A 17695-nucleotide genomic window follows, 5' to 3' on the forward strand; every position below is an offset into this window, starting at 1 on the left:
GTGTGTGTGTGGGTGTGTGTTTTTCACTTGCTCTCCCCCTTACTGACAGTGTTGTCTCTCTGCAGTGCTGGGGCTTGTCCCAGATCCGTGCCTGTGTAGAGACCTGGAGCTGGACTGTGATGGGGCCAGCTTTAAAGACGTGCCCACCGTGTCTGTGAACATCACCATGATGTGAGTTACTGCTCTAGTCTCCTCTCATCACGCTGTCTCACTGCTCTAGTCTCCTCTAGTCTCCTCTCATCACGCTGTCTCCCTCCTCTAGTCTCCTCTCATCACGCTGTCTCACTGCTCTAGTCTCCTCTCATCACGCTGTCTCACTGCTCTAGTCTCCCCTCATCACGCTGTCTCCCTCCTCTAGTCTCCTCTCATCACGCTGTCTCACTGCTCTAGTCTCCTCTCATCACGCTGTCTCCCTCCTCTAGTCTCCTCTCATCACGCTGTCTCACTGCTCTAGTGTCCCCTCATTACGCTGTCTCACTGCTCTAGTCTCCTCTAGTCTCCTCTCATCACGCTGTCTCACTCCTCTTGTTTCCTCTCATCATGCTGTCTCACTGCTCTAGTCTCCTCTCATCACGCTGTCTCACTGCTCTAGTCTCCTCTCATCACGCTGTCTCACTGCTCTAGTCTCCTCTAGTCTCCTCTCATCACGCTGTCTCACTGCTCTAGTCTCCTCTAGTCTCCTCTCATCACGCTGTCTCCCTCCTCTAGTCTCCTCTCATCATGCTGTCTCACTGCTCTAGTCTCCCCTCATCACGCTGTCTCACTGCTCTAGTCTCCTCTCATCACGCTGTCTCACTGCTCTAGTCTCCTCTAGTCTCCTCTCATCACGCTGTCTCCCTCCTCTAGTCTCCTCTCATCATGCTGTCTCACTGCTCTAGTCTCCCCTCATCACGCTGTCTCACTGCTCTAGTCTCCTCTAGTCTCCTCTCATCATGCTGTCTCACTGCTCTAGTCTCCCCTCATCACGCTGTCTCACTGCTCTAGTCTCCTCTAGTCTCTTCTCATCACGCTGTCTCACTGCTCTAGTCTCCTCTAGTCTCCTCTCATCACGCTGTCTCCCTCCTCTAGTCTCCTCTCATCATGCTGTCTCACTGCTCTAGTCTCCCCTCATCACGCTGTCTCACTGCTCTAGTCTCCTCTCATCACGCTGTCTCACTGCTCTAGTCTCCTCTAGTCTCCTCTCATCACGTTGTCTCCCTCCTCTAGTCTCCTCTCATCACGCTGTCTCACTGCTCTAGTGTCCCCTCATCACGCTGTCTCACTGCTCTAGTCTCCTCTAGTCTCCTCTCATCACGCTGTCTCACTGCTCTAGTCTCCTCTAGTCTCCTCTCATCACGCTGTCTCCCTCCTCTAGTCTCCTCTCATCACGCTGTCTCACTGCTCTAGTCTCCTCTAGTCTCCTCTCATCACGCTGTCTCACTGCTCTAGTCTCCTCTTGTTTCCTCTAATCACGCTGTCTTACTGCTCTAGTTTCCTCTCATCACGCTGTCTCACTGCTCTAGTCTCATCTCATCACGCTGTCTCCCTCCTCTAGTCTCCTCTCATCACGCTGTCTCACTGCTCTAGTCTCCTCTAGTCTCCTCTCATCACGCTGTCTCACTGCTCTAGTCTCCTCTAGTTTCCTCTCATCACGCTGTCTCACTGCTCTAGTCTCCTCTAGTCTCCTCTCATCACGCTGTCTCACTGCTCTAGTCTCCTCTTGTTTCCTCTAATCAGGCTGTCTTACTGCTCTAGTTTCCTCTCATCACGCTGTCTCACTCCTCTTGTTTCCTCTCATCACGCTGTCTCACTGCTCTAGTCTCCCCTTATCACGCTGTCTCCCTCCTCTAGTCTCCTCTAGTCTCCTCTCATCACGCTGTCTCACTGCTCTAGTCTCCTCTAGTTTCCTCTCATCACGCTGTCTCACTGCTCTTGTTTCCTCTCATCACGCTGTCTCACTGCTCTAGTCTCCCCTTATCACGCTGTCTCACTGCTCTAGTCTCCTCTCATCACGCTGTCTCCCTACTCTAGTCTCCTCTAGTCTCCTCTTATCACGCTGTCTCCCTACTCTAGTCTCCTCTAGTCTCCTCTTATAACGCTGTCTCACTGCTCTAGTCTCCTCTCATTACGCTGTCTCACTGCTCTAGTCTCCTCTCATTACGCTGTCTCCCTCCTCTAGTCTCTTCTCATCACGCTGTCTCCCTCCTCTAGTCTCTTCTCATCACGCTGTCTCACTGCTCTAGTCTCCTCTAGTCTCCTCTCATCACGCTGTCTCACTGCTCTAGTCTCCTCTAGTCTCCTCTCATCACGCTGTCTCACTGCTCTAGTCTCCTCTCATCACGCTGTCTCACTCCTCTTGTTTCCTCTAATCACGCTGTCTCCCTCCTTTAGTTTCCTCTCATCACGCTGTCTCACCTCTCTAATGTCCTCTATTCATTCGTCTCACTCTAGTTGATGTTTGTATGTATGTGGTTGTCAAATATGCATTTGATGACTGATGCATGGTATTTATGCTGCTTTCAGTTATGTTTGATGTTTCAACTTCTGTCCTTCAACAACCATAAGAGAGATTACTACTACCACTAATATTACTATTACTACTACTACTGCTACTGAGGATGCTTCCACTTCGGGGCAGCCATTAGAAAAAGCTAAACCACTTAAAATGAAAGAAAGTAGAGAAGTTGCAGGACAGAACTGGGAGGTCTTGAACTCATGTTAGTGGAAAACACAGAAGGTCTGTCGTGCACGTGAAGAACAGTCTGTGAATGTCAGATATGTTGCCTTGTCAAAGTCATCTCAGCGCTGTAGTGCGGAGAGGCTCGCTTGTGTTACTGGGGGAAATGGTTGCGTCAGACACACAGAGATGACATTCATCATGAGACCAGAGTGATTCTCAAATGAAGCACACTGCCATGTTTTTCATTTATCAGAGTGAAATAGTATCATTCTCCAGCGCAGCAAGGCCACACTGATCTCTCAGCTCTCACACACACATGCATACACTACGCACACGCGCGCATGCAGGTACCCACACACAAACACACACACACACACACATGTATACTCAAATACATACACAAACACATATACACACAGGTACCCATACACTCACATAAAAACACACACACACACATACACACAGACACACTCACACAAGTATACTCACATGCATACACAAACAAATGCACGCAAACAGGTACCCAGACACACACACACACACACACACACACACGGTCACTATACACTCAAAAAAATAAGTTGTTCAAATTACTTAATATTGTTATGTCAATGATTTCCACATAACTGAGTTGTGTTGAAACTAATTTAATAATATTATTACAGAGGAAATAATAAGTTGGAGGAAACCAACAAGACTGTATTAAGTAATTTCAATATTACTTGGTCAAGTTAGCCTTGATCAGGCAGTGTTCATCTAACTAAACAGGCCTTCGTTACACTGACCTAACTCACTTATGTAATTCTAACTCTGGATTTACTGAACAGCTCCTTGTAATTCCAATTTAACTGACTTGTATAGGCAGTACCTAAATGGTTTTCATTGTTATAAAGCTAGTGAATTTATGTTGGACTGACTAAACCTAGTTATGTCAACAATTTCCACACAATGTAGTTAAGTAGTTTTAATATTATTTGTCAAGTTAACCTTTATTGATCAGGCAGTGTTCATCCATCTAAACAGACCTTCATTACACTGACCTAACTCACTTATGTAATTCTAACGCAACTGGATTTACTAACACCAACTGTTCAACTCCTTGTAAGTCCAACTTAACTGACTTGAATAGGCAGTACCTACGTTTTCATTGTTATAAAGCGTAGTTATGTCAGCAATTTCCACACAATGTAGTTATGTAAATTCAAATCAAAATACAAACAAGGCTGACTTCAGTCAGTTTATTGTTGCACAATGATGCACACGTGCATATATTAGGTGGCGACACAGGACACACACACGCAGGCGGAGGTCGCCAAGAATTTGACTTCTGCATTTTCCCGTCCCAGACTGTCCTTCCTCCTGGACCCCAGGAGCAGTGGGCTGCTTTTAAGTGAACCATCCATCTTGGTCAGGGATTGATAGGAGAGTGTGCTGTTGGGGTCCTTGTGGACAATGGGCGAACATGCAAACTCCACACAGAGAGGCCCGGGAGATACGTAGCCCACCTGAGCACCGAAGGTCTGGGGAGGACCTGCCCCCCGAACCAACAGTGCCCCATGCGAACCCATGACCTTCTTGCTGTGAGGCGGCAGTGCAAGCACCTGAGCCACCATGCCATACCCTTGGTTCTGTAATATTATTTATTACCAATGGAAAACGACAGCGATCATATAATATCAACGTGATATCATTCAACACATACCAAACTCTGGGTGTGGTAAAGAAAGCATTATTAGTTTCATATAAAATGGTTTTTTATTAGTAATTGAGCTTATGATTGCATCTTTAAGGACTGTCAGGCAAATCATCTACATTTAGATATCAAATATTGAAATGTATTATATGGCAACGACAGTACGAACATTCTGATTGGCTAATGCCTAGTCATGCCACCCACGTATTGCCCTATCCACCGGTAAATACAGATCCTAATTGTCCTCGTATGACAAGATCGCTATTTTAATGTATGTCTGTCAGGTAGCATTTTGTTAATTGGCTAGCTCGTTAGCTCATATATGCTTGATTTCCGCAAGACAAATACAGTAGGACCAGCAATATCACTCTTAAACCATGCACTCATATTTCAACATCACAGAATAAAATATACCAGCTGGGTAAGACCGTGACCTCCAGCACATTCATTTGATCACAGCATCACACTCAAAGTGCAGTCAGCTTCTGATCATGTGCAATGTAAGACCTACAGAAACCCATCTAGGACACTCTTGTATAGAGGTGATTGTGCCATTCACTCAACAGTGTTATGTTGAATTAACTTAGCTGGCTTCTTTTGCTTTAACAAGTTTTCATTTTAAGTTAGACTCACTAAAGTGGACTACATTTTAGAGGTGATTGTGCCATTCACTCAACAGTGTTATGTTGAATTAACTTAGCTTGCTTCTTTTGCTTTAACAAGTTTTCATTTTAAGTTAGATTTACTAAAGTGGACTAGATTTTAAAACCAAACACAGAAATGTTAAATGAATTGAATATACAGTACTGTGCAAAAGTTTTAGGCAGGTGTGAAAAAATGCTTGGAACTAAGAATGCTTTGAAAAATGTAAACAATAAATGTTTATTTTGTATCCATTTACATGGTAAGACTGAGCACAGCAACAAGACACAACGTAGTTATACTGCATCAGCAGGGTCTCTCCCAGACAATGATTTCAAAGCAGACAGGGGTTTCAAAATGTGCAGTTCAAGCTCTTTTGAAGAAGACGTTGAGGATCGTAGACGCAGTGGTCAGCCAAGGAAACTTAATGCAGCTGATGAAAAACACATTAAGCTTATTTACCTTCGAAATCGGAAGATTTCAAGCAGTGGCATCAGCTCAGAACTGGCAGAAACCAGTGGTACCCAGGTACAGACATTTACTGTCTGGGGAAGTCTGGCCAGAAGTGGTCTTCATGGAAGAGTTGCAACCAAAAAGCTCTACCCCGACAAGGAAACAAGGCCAAGTGACTGAACTAAGCACGAAAACATAGAAACTGGGGTGCAGAAACATGGCAGAAGGTGCTCTGGACTGATGAGTCAAATTTAGAAATATTTGGCTGTAGAAGAAGGCAGTTTGTTCGCCGAAGGGCTGGAGAGAGGTACAATAATGAGAGTCTGCAGGCAACAGTGAAGCATGGTAGAGGTTCCTTTCCAGTTTGGGGCTGCATTTCTGCAAGTGGAGTTGGAGATTTGGTCAGGATGAATGGTGTCCTCAATGCTGAGAAATACAGGCAGATACTAATCCATCATGCAATACCATCAGGGAGGCGTATGATTGGCACCAAATGTATTCTGCAGCAGGAACATAACCCCAAACATACAGCAAATGTCATTAACAACTATCTTCAGCTTAAAGAAGAACAGAAAGACTTGCAAGTGATGGTATGACCCCCACAGAGCCCTGATCTCTACATCATTGAGTCTGTCTGGGTTTACATGAAGAGACAGAAGAATTTTAGGAAGCCTACATCCACAGAAGATCTGTGGTTAGTTCTCCAAGATGTTTGGAACAATTTACCAGCCGGGTTCCTTCAAAAACTGTGCGCAAGTGTATCTGGAAGAATTGATGCTATTTTGAAGGCAAAGGGTGGTCACACCAAATATTGATTTAATTTAGAATTTTCTTCTGTTCCTTCACTGCATTTTGTTAATTTATGAAGAATTGATGAAAATAAACTGTTAACACTTCCATTTTTGAAAGCATTCTTAATTTACAGCATTTTTTTTACACCTGCCTGCACAGTACTGTATGTACATTTATTTGATTCAGCAACTCACAGAGTTCACTTTTTTGAGTGTACCAGCTAATATTTATTGATTCTCTCCCTCTCACTGCTGTAGGTCTTTGCAGAGGAACCGCCTGCGGAAACTGAATGGGGATATATTCTTTCAGTACCGAAGCCTAAAGAAACTGTAAGTCCCTATCATCTTGCATATCTTCCATACTTAAGAGAGTTCTGAAGGGCTTGCGGTCACCAGCAAGAGCTGCAGCAAAAGTGGGATTGAGGCAGGAATGAAAGTCAACACTGTTCCCTTGTGTGTGTGTGTGTGTGTGTGTGTGTGTGTATGTGTCTGTCGTCTGAGCCTGCCGACCCCAAACAGGGGTGTGAACTCGGAGAACGCAGGATTTTAATTAAGCACCGTTAGGTTCTGTAGTGTATTTTTATAACCAATCTGTGTTGTCGTGTCTGTGAAAGACATCCAATTGTGTGTGTCATTTTATGAGAACACTTCCATCTCACAGTTAGTCCTTATGGAGTCCATACTCCATACCATCCCTGGCTGATTTTAAAGTGATTTTCAGTGTCTTGATCCTTATGGGACTGAAATACGTGTTGCGCAGTACCAGATGGCAGCTTGGCAGGATTAAATTCATTTCCTGTGCAGACAGGATGTACTGTGGGACTGTGCACATCCAACCTGCTGCGTGTTAATGTATTACTGTGAGCTCAGCACATACATAAATACCCTTGACTTAAAGCCATCTATCTCCCATTACTAATAGATCTGTGAGACTGTGATATATGCTCATTAGAAAGCTAGCTGGCATAGATGTACATTAATGTGAACACAGGGAGGAGCGCAGGAGAGCGGAAATCAGGCAGTTAGTCAATGAGTAGACCCACCAGAGTGCGTAGGGAAGCTGAGCTTGTCAAAGCATTTTTCTCTGTCTGCACTTGAGGATGTTTTTAGGAAGCATGTGTTGTCAGGCTGGCTGTGGCGTGGAATAGCCCCACGTGAGGCCCAGATCTGGCAGGTGGAGTGGCATGTTATAAGCAGCAATGATGTGTGGTTTATGGCAGATGATGCATTGTGTAAAGTATGTGTGTGGTGTGGGAGGGTGGTTTGCTGTCATCCTTGAGCATTCCAGGTTGTCAGGGAAGATGGGCTTTGACTTCAGAGAGGGGGGAGAATTCTCTGCTGATTTGCTGAACTCTCTCTCTCTCTCTCTCTCTCTCGCTCTCTCTCGCTCTTTCTCTCTCTGTCTCTCCTCCACTTGTCAGTGTCGTGCTCACAGAGGTAGATGCCGTGTTGTCTGTTCCCCTTATCATCTTGTTTTGGTGAGTTTACAGGTAGCTGATGCAGATGCTTTGTCTTCAGGAGCGTGGTTGACCCGTTTCTCTGTCTCTCCCCTTGTTTTGTGTGGGTGTGTGTGTGTGTGTGGGTGTGTGTGTATGCGCGTGGGTGTGTCTCTCTGTTTTCCCCCTTGTTTTGTGTGGGTGTGGGTGTGTTTCTAGGTATCTTCAGCACAACCTGATTCGCGTGGTGAGCCCCGACGCTTTCCGGGGCCTGTTTAATCTGACCCGACTGTGAGTGGACTCTGCTCACCCTCATCCACATCTTCATCTTCCTGTCCCTCACCTTCCTCATGTCTCCGTAAGCCCCTCATCATCTGAGTAAGACTAAGGGCCCTATCTTGCCGATCAGAAACGCAAGTAGGACGGCGCCAAACGCAAGTAGCTGTGTGGGCGGCTCTATGGCGCAGTTGCTATTTTAACAGCGGAAAAAACACACTTGCGTCCAGCGCAAGTGTCAAAAGGGTTGGTCCAAAGGAGGTTACTCAGCCATAGGTGTGGTTTGGGCGTAATATGCAATAAACCAATCAGAGCGTCATCTCACATTCCCTTTAAGAGCGAGGAGCGCATATTGCAAAGCGGCTTGTTATCGTAATTGCGGAATTACCGGGAGGAAGACCGTGAGGCCACCAGAACGTTTGTTACCAGAAACAATCACGGCAATATTTTCCCATGCTTGTTTGGAGAAATGGTTCTACTTTTCATTTCTCGTTTGTATTTTTTCAGTTACTAGCATTCGTTTTTTGGTGGCAACATATTTGAAATAAAAGTCACAAAAACATACTTTCCGATGTTTTGGGTTCACCCTCACTGAATCACTTATTGCAGACTGTGATATAGGGACAGTGTGCGTCTGTCCCCAGCTCATCTGCCAGAGAGAGAGCGAGTGAGTGTGAGTGTGTGTGTGTGTGTGTGCGCGCGCGCGCGTGCGGCCAGCCACTGATCAGGCGCTCTCCTCTCTTCCGATCTCTCCCTCTCCCTTCCTTTTCTCCTTATCTCGCCGCAGACTGTGTTATGGACAGTGTCCGTGTGTCCCCAGCTCATCTGCCAGGAGATGGCAGACATCAGAACCGCCATTACAATTAACCTGAATCATTTGAGTCAATGTGTACGCTAGATGTATGCCTATTTTTAAAATATCTTGGATATGGATATCACAATGATTTCCTCATGTGGTAAATACTTTATTTTCCTTGTAATTATATATGGCTTGCCAAAAAATTGGTGTAAATCTCTCGTGAAGACGACAGAAGTAAAGTGTAGCCTATAGGTCCTATACTGTGCGGGCAAGCACATGCGCCCTTAAAATAGCGTTCTGAATACGCGTTACAGACTTTAGACATTGCGCCTCTGACATTAGACCAGCTTTTTTTCGGTCAATGGCGCACGGCGCACGGCGCACGGCGTTGTTTTGAAACTGCAAAATACCACTTGCGCCAGAGAAACGCCTTCTCTGTTCCGCCCCCGCCCATGTCGACGCAAGTTAATTTCGAAGCGCGCCTCTGGAGGGAAAATCGCGCTGTGCACCGGGTGCAAGATAGGAATGATACATGCGTCGGTGACAATGTCAATTGCGCTGGGTGCAAGATAGGGCCCTAAGACTAATAGACCTAATATTCCCAGGAGTTTGTGTTTTTCCCTGGGGAGTATTCAACTCAATGCTAAATTCATCTGTTAGGTTGAATTTTGTTGAAATAAATGAATGTTGGGGCTTCTACAACAAGCCTGGGTGTCAGTCTACTGTTCACCTTCATCCTACTATCATCTCCCTCCCCGGGGCTTTGTCCTGGTCTCTGTGTGTGTGTGTGTGTATGTGTGTGTGTGTGTGTGGTAGAAGGCTTTGACGAGAGTAGCCTTCATGGGGCTTAAACAATTAACAGCAGCCAGATATGATGGTGGTTTGAAGTTGTGCTTCAAATGGTTGTACTTTGGTTCAGGGAAGAGCTGCCAGTGTTGTCAGGCATTTCTTCCTCATTATTTAGTTATGGTATCTCTCTCTCTCTCAGTTTCTCTCTCTCTGTCTCTCTCTCTCTCTCTCTCTCAGTCTCTCTCTCTTTTTGAGTGTGTGTGAGTATGTTCACATGCCACAAAGATCCAAATAAAAAGGACATAAAGAAACAAAGAAATGAACAGTTGATTTATTGATTGATGGATTGGATTGATGGATTGGTTGGTTAGTTAGGTAATTGATTGATTTAGACTCACAAATTTTGTGGTAGCGCATAGCACATAGCATTTCTGAAGTGTGTTCTGTGCACTTTTCCTTTTAGGTATTTAAGCTACAACAAGATTTCTGTTCTGATGCCTGAAGTGTTTCAGGACCTTCACAACCTGGAGTGGCTGTAAGTGTTCCCCCGGTGTCCTCCGCCTAACACAGCCACCAGATGCTGATCAAGGCAGCACTAGTGGAAATTATTTGCATGGCGTTCTCCTGCCATGATTACAGTCTCCTCGAGGGGAAGTGAGCGTGTGAGAGTGCTTGAGTGTGCTGCTGTATCTCTGGTTTTAAATGAGTGCTTTCTTGCATCTGTAGGATTCTGGAGAACAATCGCCTCCAGCGCATCACCTCCGCCACCTTCCTTGGCCTGCACTCACTGGTGTTGCTGTGAGTTCTGTTCTTTGCTTACCTCACCTAAAATTAGCCCTGCCTGTCTCCCTTTGTGTAGTTGACTTCACACTCAGTATACAGGCCATTGAAATACACATTTTTGTGTGTGTGTATGTGTGTGTGTGTGTGTGTGCGTTTGTGCGTGTGTGTTTGTGTGTTTGATCCTCAGGGTTTTATTGAACAATAATCTGTCTCGGCTGGATGACATCTGCCAGGAGATGCCCAGACTGAACTGGCTGTGAGTAGAAGATGAATTGTTCCCTCACTCTCTCTCTCTCTATCCCTGTGTCTGTCTCTATTTATCTATTTGTGTTTCTTTTTTTGCCTCACTCTCTCTCTTTCCTTGCCTCTGTCTCTATGTGTTTGTGTGTGTTTCTGTAACGGATCCCCGTATATGAAGTGGCATTAAACTTACTGCTGATGAAATAGTTGTTTTATTTTCTCCTTTTCTCCATCAAACATTCTATAAACTTTCACAACTGTCACCACCGTAAGAGCTTTAGCCTCATACGGGTCCATTAAATCATTAAACTTTACAATCTCTGAATAGCATCCGTCCGTAACTAATTCTCCAGCCCACTGAGAAGTTAACATTCAACCTATATACAAATCTGCGATACCCTTTTGACCTTGTCATAATAAAAGTCCTAATTATCTAAGAGAGAATGGCATAAAATATCGATTAATTCTTCAAACACTACATTATCATTAAGGCACATATTAAAGATCAATAAGGCAAATCTAAAACAGGCAATCAACACAAAATAATAGTCCTTCTATGGGGCTATTTACACTCCCACCAAATTATAGTGTTTTTACTAAATATAAACCTTAAAACACACAATTTACACTTATAAAAATAACCATTCAAATGTATAGGATATACAAACGTAGAAAACTTTATCATTTTATCACAACTGCATACTGCTTAAACCGCTTCTAGCAGTAAAACCAATTTCTGGACAGGGCGCTCCAAAGCAGGCCTGCTGGTGCGCTCTCCTTTGTGGTTCAGTTCCTTCTCTCCAAACAGGATTTTGGCCCGTCTCACAAGTCCATCTTTGCCTTGAATGACTTCTGTGACTGTCCCAAGTCTCCACTTGCTTCGTGGTAAAGTGTCGTCAGCGTCCATCACTATATCACCGACTTGCAGGTTTCTTTTAGCGCTATGCCAGCACTGTCTGGTTGTGATGTTGTGGAGGTACTCTTTTTTCCATAGAAAGCTAGGCCCAGTGAACCAATCAGAAGAGAGCAACTCATCCACTGTTTTCCCTCTTGAAGCATAATCTGCCGGGTTTTCGTCAGTTGGTACATAGAACCATTGCTTGGGGTCTGAGGCATGACGGATCTTCTGCACCCTATTTGCTACAAAAGTGTGAAAGCGGCGAGCATCATTATTAATGTAGCCTAAGACAACCTTTGAATCTGTCCAAAAGAACTCTTCTACATTACAGTAGCCTAATTCTTCTTTGAGCATATTGCTCACTGCGACTGAGACAACTGCTGCAGTAAGTTCTAACCTGGGTATAGTTGTGACCTTCAGCGGCGAGACGCACGCTTTTCCCATGAGAAGAACACAGTGATTGTCTCCTCTTTCATTCTTCAGTCTCAGGTATGTGCATTGGCCATAGCCCGTGGTGCTGGCATCTGAGAAGAGATGTAATTCTGTTTTGATCACCTTTCCAAAGCCAGCTGGCTGGTAGCAGCGAGCTACGTGTATCCCTTCCATCTTAACAAGGTCATCTTGCCATTTCTCCCACCGTGACTTCAATCGCTCTGGAATTGGGTCATCCCATCCTGTTCCTTGATGGCACATGTCCTGGAGAATCTTCTTTCCGTTCAGGAGGTATGGAGGCGACAGATGACAGGATGCCACGCCGTGTAGCAGGTTGGTTCTTTGGTGCAACTTTGAAGGTGAAACAGTCACTCTCGATGTTCCAGTATATTCCCAATGCTCTCTCTAAGGCTGTGTCATTGAATCTGAGATCCTTTGCTTTGATGTCTGTGGCGTGTTCTGTTGAGGGGATGCTCTGGAGAACAGCACAGTTGTTAGACACAAATTTGTGAAGGCGTAAACCTCTCTTTGCACACAGCTCACGTGCCTCTTTTGCTATTTGAGTGGCCTTTTCAACAGACTCAACACTAATGATACCATCATCTACATAAAAGTCTCTGGCAATGAACTGTGATCCTAATGGGTGTGTGTGACTGTGTTCTTTGGCGAGCTGCTTTAATCCATAATTTGCACACCCTGGTGAAGATACGGCTCCAAAGAGATAGACAGACATCCTGAATTCATCGGGAGGTGTGCTTAGGTCGCCGTTCTTCCACCATAAGAAGCGTAGGTAGTAACGGTCATTCTCTGAGACATGGAACTGATGGAACATCTTTTCTATGTCACACATCAGAGCAGTGTGGTGCTGTCGGAAACGAATGAGAACACCTGTCAGGCTGTTTATCATGTCTGGGCCTGGGAGAAGGTGTTCATTGAGGCTGATTCCCTTGTACTTTGCTGAGCAGTCGAAAACTACTCTCAGCTTTTCAGGCTTTTTGGGGTGATAAACGCCATGGTGAGGTATGAACCATTTTTCTCCACAGGTGCCCTCAGCACGTACCTCCTCTGCGTCAACCCTTTCAATGATGTCCTTCATGTAGTTAATGTAGTCTTTCTTGTAACTTTCATTTGCAATGAACTTCCTTTTCAGGTGACTGAGCCTCACAGCAGCGAGCTGCTTGTTATCAGGTAAGCATGGTCTCTCTCTGAAGGGGAGGGGCATTTCATAATAGTTTGTTTGTCTTTATGTTTTCCTTTAACTTGTCAAGGAAAGTCAAATCTTCTTGAGAGACTGTTTTGTCATTTCCTTGAGTGTCTTTGAAATCAGTTTCAAGAATTCTGATTGCATCCATTGGAGTCACTGCAGGCAGCTCCTTCACGGTTACTCTGTGACAGTGACTGTTTGACGATTGTGAATCAGAGTGAGGTGCTAAACAGCCAACAATACTCCACCCTAAGTCTGTGAGAATGGCAAAGGGTTCGTCATCCTTCCCTGTTATGACCCGTCTGGGTACGAGACTTCTTGGGCAATTGTAGCCTATCAGTAGCCCCACTTCGCAACTAAGGAGAGGCGGTATTTGGTCTGCAATTGCTGTGAGATGGTGCCATCTTTTTGCTGTTTCATGCGTTGGTATATGTTGTTTGTTCACCGGTATGCAGTCTTTGGTGTATGCAGGAGGAAGTTTGATGTACACAGTAGAATTGAAACCTCTCACACGCAGACCAGATGTCCGTTCACTTTTAAAGACCATGTTTTCACCCATCATGGTAGTGAGTTTCAGCTTAACTGGGCAGGTAGTCAGCTGCAGTTCTTTGCTAACATCTTGTTCAATGAAAGTTGTGTCACTTTGTGTATCCAGTAGGGCATACACAAGTTTTTCTCTGGATGGATTCTTTTCGTTTGACACCCACACTGGCACTATCATGGAGGTGTTTTCTGACTGACCTTGGCTGTTGACATTGAGGGACAGAGCAGGTGTTGGTTCCGTTTCATTGCGTTGCGCAGAATTCTCCCTTCTTGCCCATTCTTTGTTTTCACCTTTTCCGTAGCCATCATCGTGAAGACATGTGGGATGTCGTCCTTTGCATGAGTCACAAGTGTGGCGATGCCGGCACTCCTTTGCACTGTGACCGGGTTTAAGACATCCATAACACAGTCTGTTGTCTTTGACGTACGTCCTCCTGTATTCCAGTTTTTTTCTCATGAAGTCTGGACATTTGCATAGATGGTGACTGATATCTTGACATAACATGCAAGGGGCCTTGACCTTTTCCTTTGTTGTTGTATGCTTATTGCTTTCCACCACTGTTTGTGTGTTGAAAGCACTGGCTTGGTTTCTTTTGCTTACCCTTGTGCTACCTTTGTCTTGACAGGATTCAGCTGAATGGAGAGCGAGGAAAGAAGTGACTGGATTGCAGGCGGTTTCGGCCTCCATCGACATGAACTTGGCAAAGTCCTTGAAGTTAGGGAAATCCTTTCCCTCCGTGAGACGCAATGTCACTTGCCGGTTCCATCTTGAGGCTATCCACTCTGGCAGCTTCCGCATCAACTTCTGATTTTCCTCACAGTCATTTAGGATGTTTAAACCTTTAACATGGGGCATGGCCTGCAGACAGGCATTCAAGAAATCTGAGAAATCTCTCAGTCCTTCTGCATCTTTAGACTGTATTTTTGACCAGTTTGATAATTTTTCTCTAAACGCCTTTTGAATGATAAAGGGCTGGCCATATCTCTGATCAAGCTTGTTCCAGGCGTCACTGTAAGCTTCGCTGTCACTACGATAGAAGGTCCCTTTTAGGCATTTGTGAGCTGAGCCACCTACGTATCTTTTGAGATAGTGCAGCTTATCAGTAGTGGGAATGTTCTTTCTATCTATCAGTGATACGAATGAAGCTTTCCACTCAACAAAGTCAATTGGGTTGCCATTAAACACCGGGGGCTCAGGCATTGGAAGTCTGTTAATAGAAATGCTGTCCTGAACAGCCTGTGCTAGGCAGGATACATCAATGGGAGGAGATGGAGTGACAGCCGTGTGAGGGTGCGTTGTGGCAGGGTGGAAGGAGCTGAGTGGCATAGGGACATGAAATGACTTAAAAGACTGAGCATCAGATTCCTCTTTAACTTCTTTATTGTATGCTTCAAATCTGGCTTGGGCTGCCTTTAAGTCCTTTTCAACTTGCAATCGTTCTAATTCAGCCTTCTGTCTTTCTAATTCCCTCCTGTGTTCTTCCTCTTCCCTCCTGTGTGCTTCCTCTAAAGCTCGGATTTTTTCCCTCTGTCTCTTTTCCTCCGCTAACATCTTATATTCAGCCTCCTTAGCAGCTAACTCAGCCGCTGCTTCTGCTCGCTTGGCTGCAACACTTGAGCGCGTGGAACGATGACTGCCAGTCTGTACTGAAGCAGAGGAGCCATAAATGGACCGGGCATAATGAGGCTCAAGAAGCTCACGCAAACGCAGTCCTTCATGTTCTGCATCATAATCTCCATTTACGCCAGTCAGTCTCTCGTTCAAGATTTTAACAATGTCACATGTTACTGCTGCACAAGCATCAACCTTGCGTCTGAGCTCAGTATCGGGCGTGCCGCGCCCTCTCAGTTCATCATACAATTTCATGATATCCGCTTTCCGTATTTCTAAATTGTCTGCAAGAGATGCCAGGCGCTTTTCTGCTAGCTCAGATTTAAGTTCTTGACGTGTTTGACGAGCGTGGGCTTTCCACTGTTCATAAAGGCTAACAAGTTTCTTTTCCCGTTTACTCTGTTCTTCTTCACGGTATGCTAGCATCTTTTCAGTGTGAACTCGCGCCCTTTCAGGACGTCTAGCTACATCTATATCATCATCTTCGCTTAACAGTTCAGCAAGAATTTTCTGTGTGTTTTGCAGAGCCTCTTTTAATTCTTGTCTAATAGCACCTTGTTCTGTTTCCTTTTCTAACATTTCCGTTTGTTCCTTTATTAGTCAAGTCAAGTCAAACTTTATTTGTATAGCACATTTCATATTTACATAGACTCAATGCACTTATTAGGTAAAAGAAACACAATACAAAATAGTTGAAAACATTTACAACCCAATAAAGTAAATAAAAATGCAAAAGATCAGTAAAAAAAAGAGAGTAAAAGAGAAAAATCATGAATTATATGCCAAAGAGAATAAAAAAGTTTTAAGACCCTTCTTAAAAGAGAATATGGATTGAGGTGACCTGAGTTCTATCGGTAGATTATTCCAGAGGATTGGAGCACAGTAACTAAAAGCGCCATGACCGTTTTTTGTGTGAATTCTGGGGACATTAAGAAGATATTTATTGGAGGACCTTAAGTGACGGATTGGGTTATGAAGAGATATTAGATCAGAAATATAGGGAGGGGCTAGATTATTTAATGATTTGTGGACAAGAAGGAGTAATTTGAATTCAATTCTTTGTTTAACTGGGAGCCAGTGAAGAGATTTAAGAATAGGGGTGATGTGGTTATATTTGGGAGTTCTAGTGAGTATTCTAGCAGCTGCGTTCTGGATGAGTTGTAGTTTGTTTAACATTTGCTGAGTTAAACCAGCATAAAGTGCATTACAGTAGTCTAAGCGACTGGAAACAAGAGCATGCATTAATTTTTCACAATCATGTTGTGAGAGAGTGTTGCGTACTTTAGAAATGTTTCTGAGATGGTAAAAAGATGCCTTAAAAATGTTGGATATGTGCTTTTTAAAATTAAGATCAGCATCGAGGGTCACTCCTAAGTTTTTGACCTCCTCCGAAGGTGTTGAAAAGACAGAATTAAGAGTTGGATAAGATTTATTTCTGAGTGTTTTTGGGCCAACCAACAAAACCTCTGTTTTTGCATTGTTTAACATTAAAACGTTTTGGGCCATCCAGGTCTCTATGGCAGAGATGCAGTGAGTGAGATCCCCCAAAGGACTGGGATCATCAGACGAAATAGACATATATAATTGGGTGTCATCAGCATATGATGAAGGATTTCAATCTGCTGCTCTTTATCCTTGCCGCACAAAGTAGCACTGAATCCCTCCATTTTCGTTAGCCTTTGTCCGTCTTCTTGCTACCTTTACCATCACACCGTCTTCAATTCACCGCTGCTCTTATCCTTATCGTCCGTAAAAGTGTCCCTTGCCTTCCGTGTAAGTTGTCACTTTCGTCCGATGTAGCCGTCAATGCAGCAGGTTAGCTGGAGAGGTGAAGCTCTTACTGTAACGGATCCCCGTATATGAAGTGGCATTAAACTTACCGCTGATGAAATAGTTGTTTTATTTTCTCCTTTTCTCCATCAAACATTCTATAAACTTTCACAACTGTCACCACCGTAAGAGCTTTAGCCTCATACGGGTCCATTAAATCATTAAACTTTACAATCTCTGAATAGCATCCGTCCGTAACTAATTCTCCAGCCCACTGAGAAGTTAACATTCAACCTATATACAAATCTGCGATACCCTTTTGACCTTGTCATAATAAAAGTCCTAATTATCTAAGAGAGAATGGCATAAAATATCGATTAATTCTTCAAACACTACATTATCATTAAGGCACATATTAAAGATCAATAAGGCAAATCTAAAACAGTCAATCAACACAAAATAATAGTCCTTCTATGGGGCTATTTACAGTTTCTTTACCGCTCTGCCTCTAGTTCACTCTCTCTTTCTCTCATTTTGTTCTTGCAGGGACCTGGAGGGCAATCAGATTGAGCGGGTGGGAAATGTGACCTTCCGTTCCTGCAGTATGCTAACTGTGCTGTGAGTCGCCCCCCCCCCCCCCCCCCGAAATATCAGAGTTGGATTTAGGACATACTG

The 17695-nt window shown here is 44.3% G+C and overlaps 1 protein-coding gene across 1 annotated transcript in view; it reads left to right on the top strand.

Moving 5' to 3' along the window:
• Positions 1 to 17695, top strand: part of rxfp1 (relaxin family peptide receptor 1) — a gene marked incomplete at both ends in the record, with an annotated part of 108985 nt that overhangs the window by 81020 nt on the left and 10270 nt on the right. The window contains 7 exons of the mRNA XM_080843048.1: positions 66 to 171; positions 6497 to 6568; positions 7894 to 7965; positions 10002 to 10073; positions 10265 to 10336; positions 10509 to 10577; positions 17567 to 17638. Of these exons, the coding sequence (XP_080699174.1) occupies positions 66 to 171; positions 6497 to 6568; positions 7894 to 7965; positions 10002 to 10073; positions 10265 to 10336; positions 10509 to 10577; positions 17567 to 17638 (535 nt within the window). The remainder of the gene's footprint in view (positions 1 to 65; positions 172 to 6496; positions 6569 to 7893; positions 7966 to 10001; positions 10074 to 10264; positions 10337 to 10508; positions 10578 to 17566; positions 17639 to 17695) is intronic.

This window comes from Sprattus sprattus (assembly GCF_963457725.1).
Source record: "Sprattus sprattus genome assembly, chromosome: 8".
Taxonomy (NCBI): domain Eukaryota; kingdom Metazoa; phylum Chordata; class Actinopteri; order Clupeiformes; family Clupeidae; genus Sprattus; species Sprattus sprattus.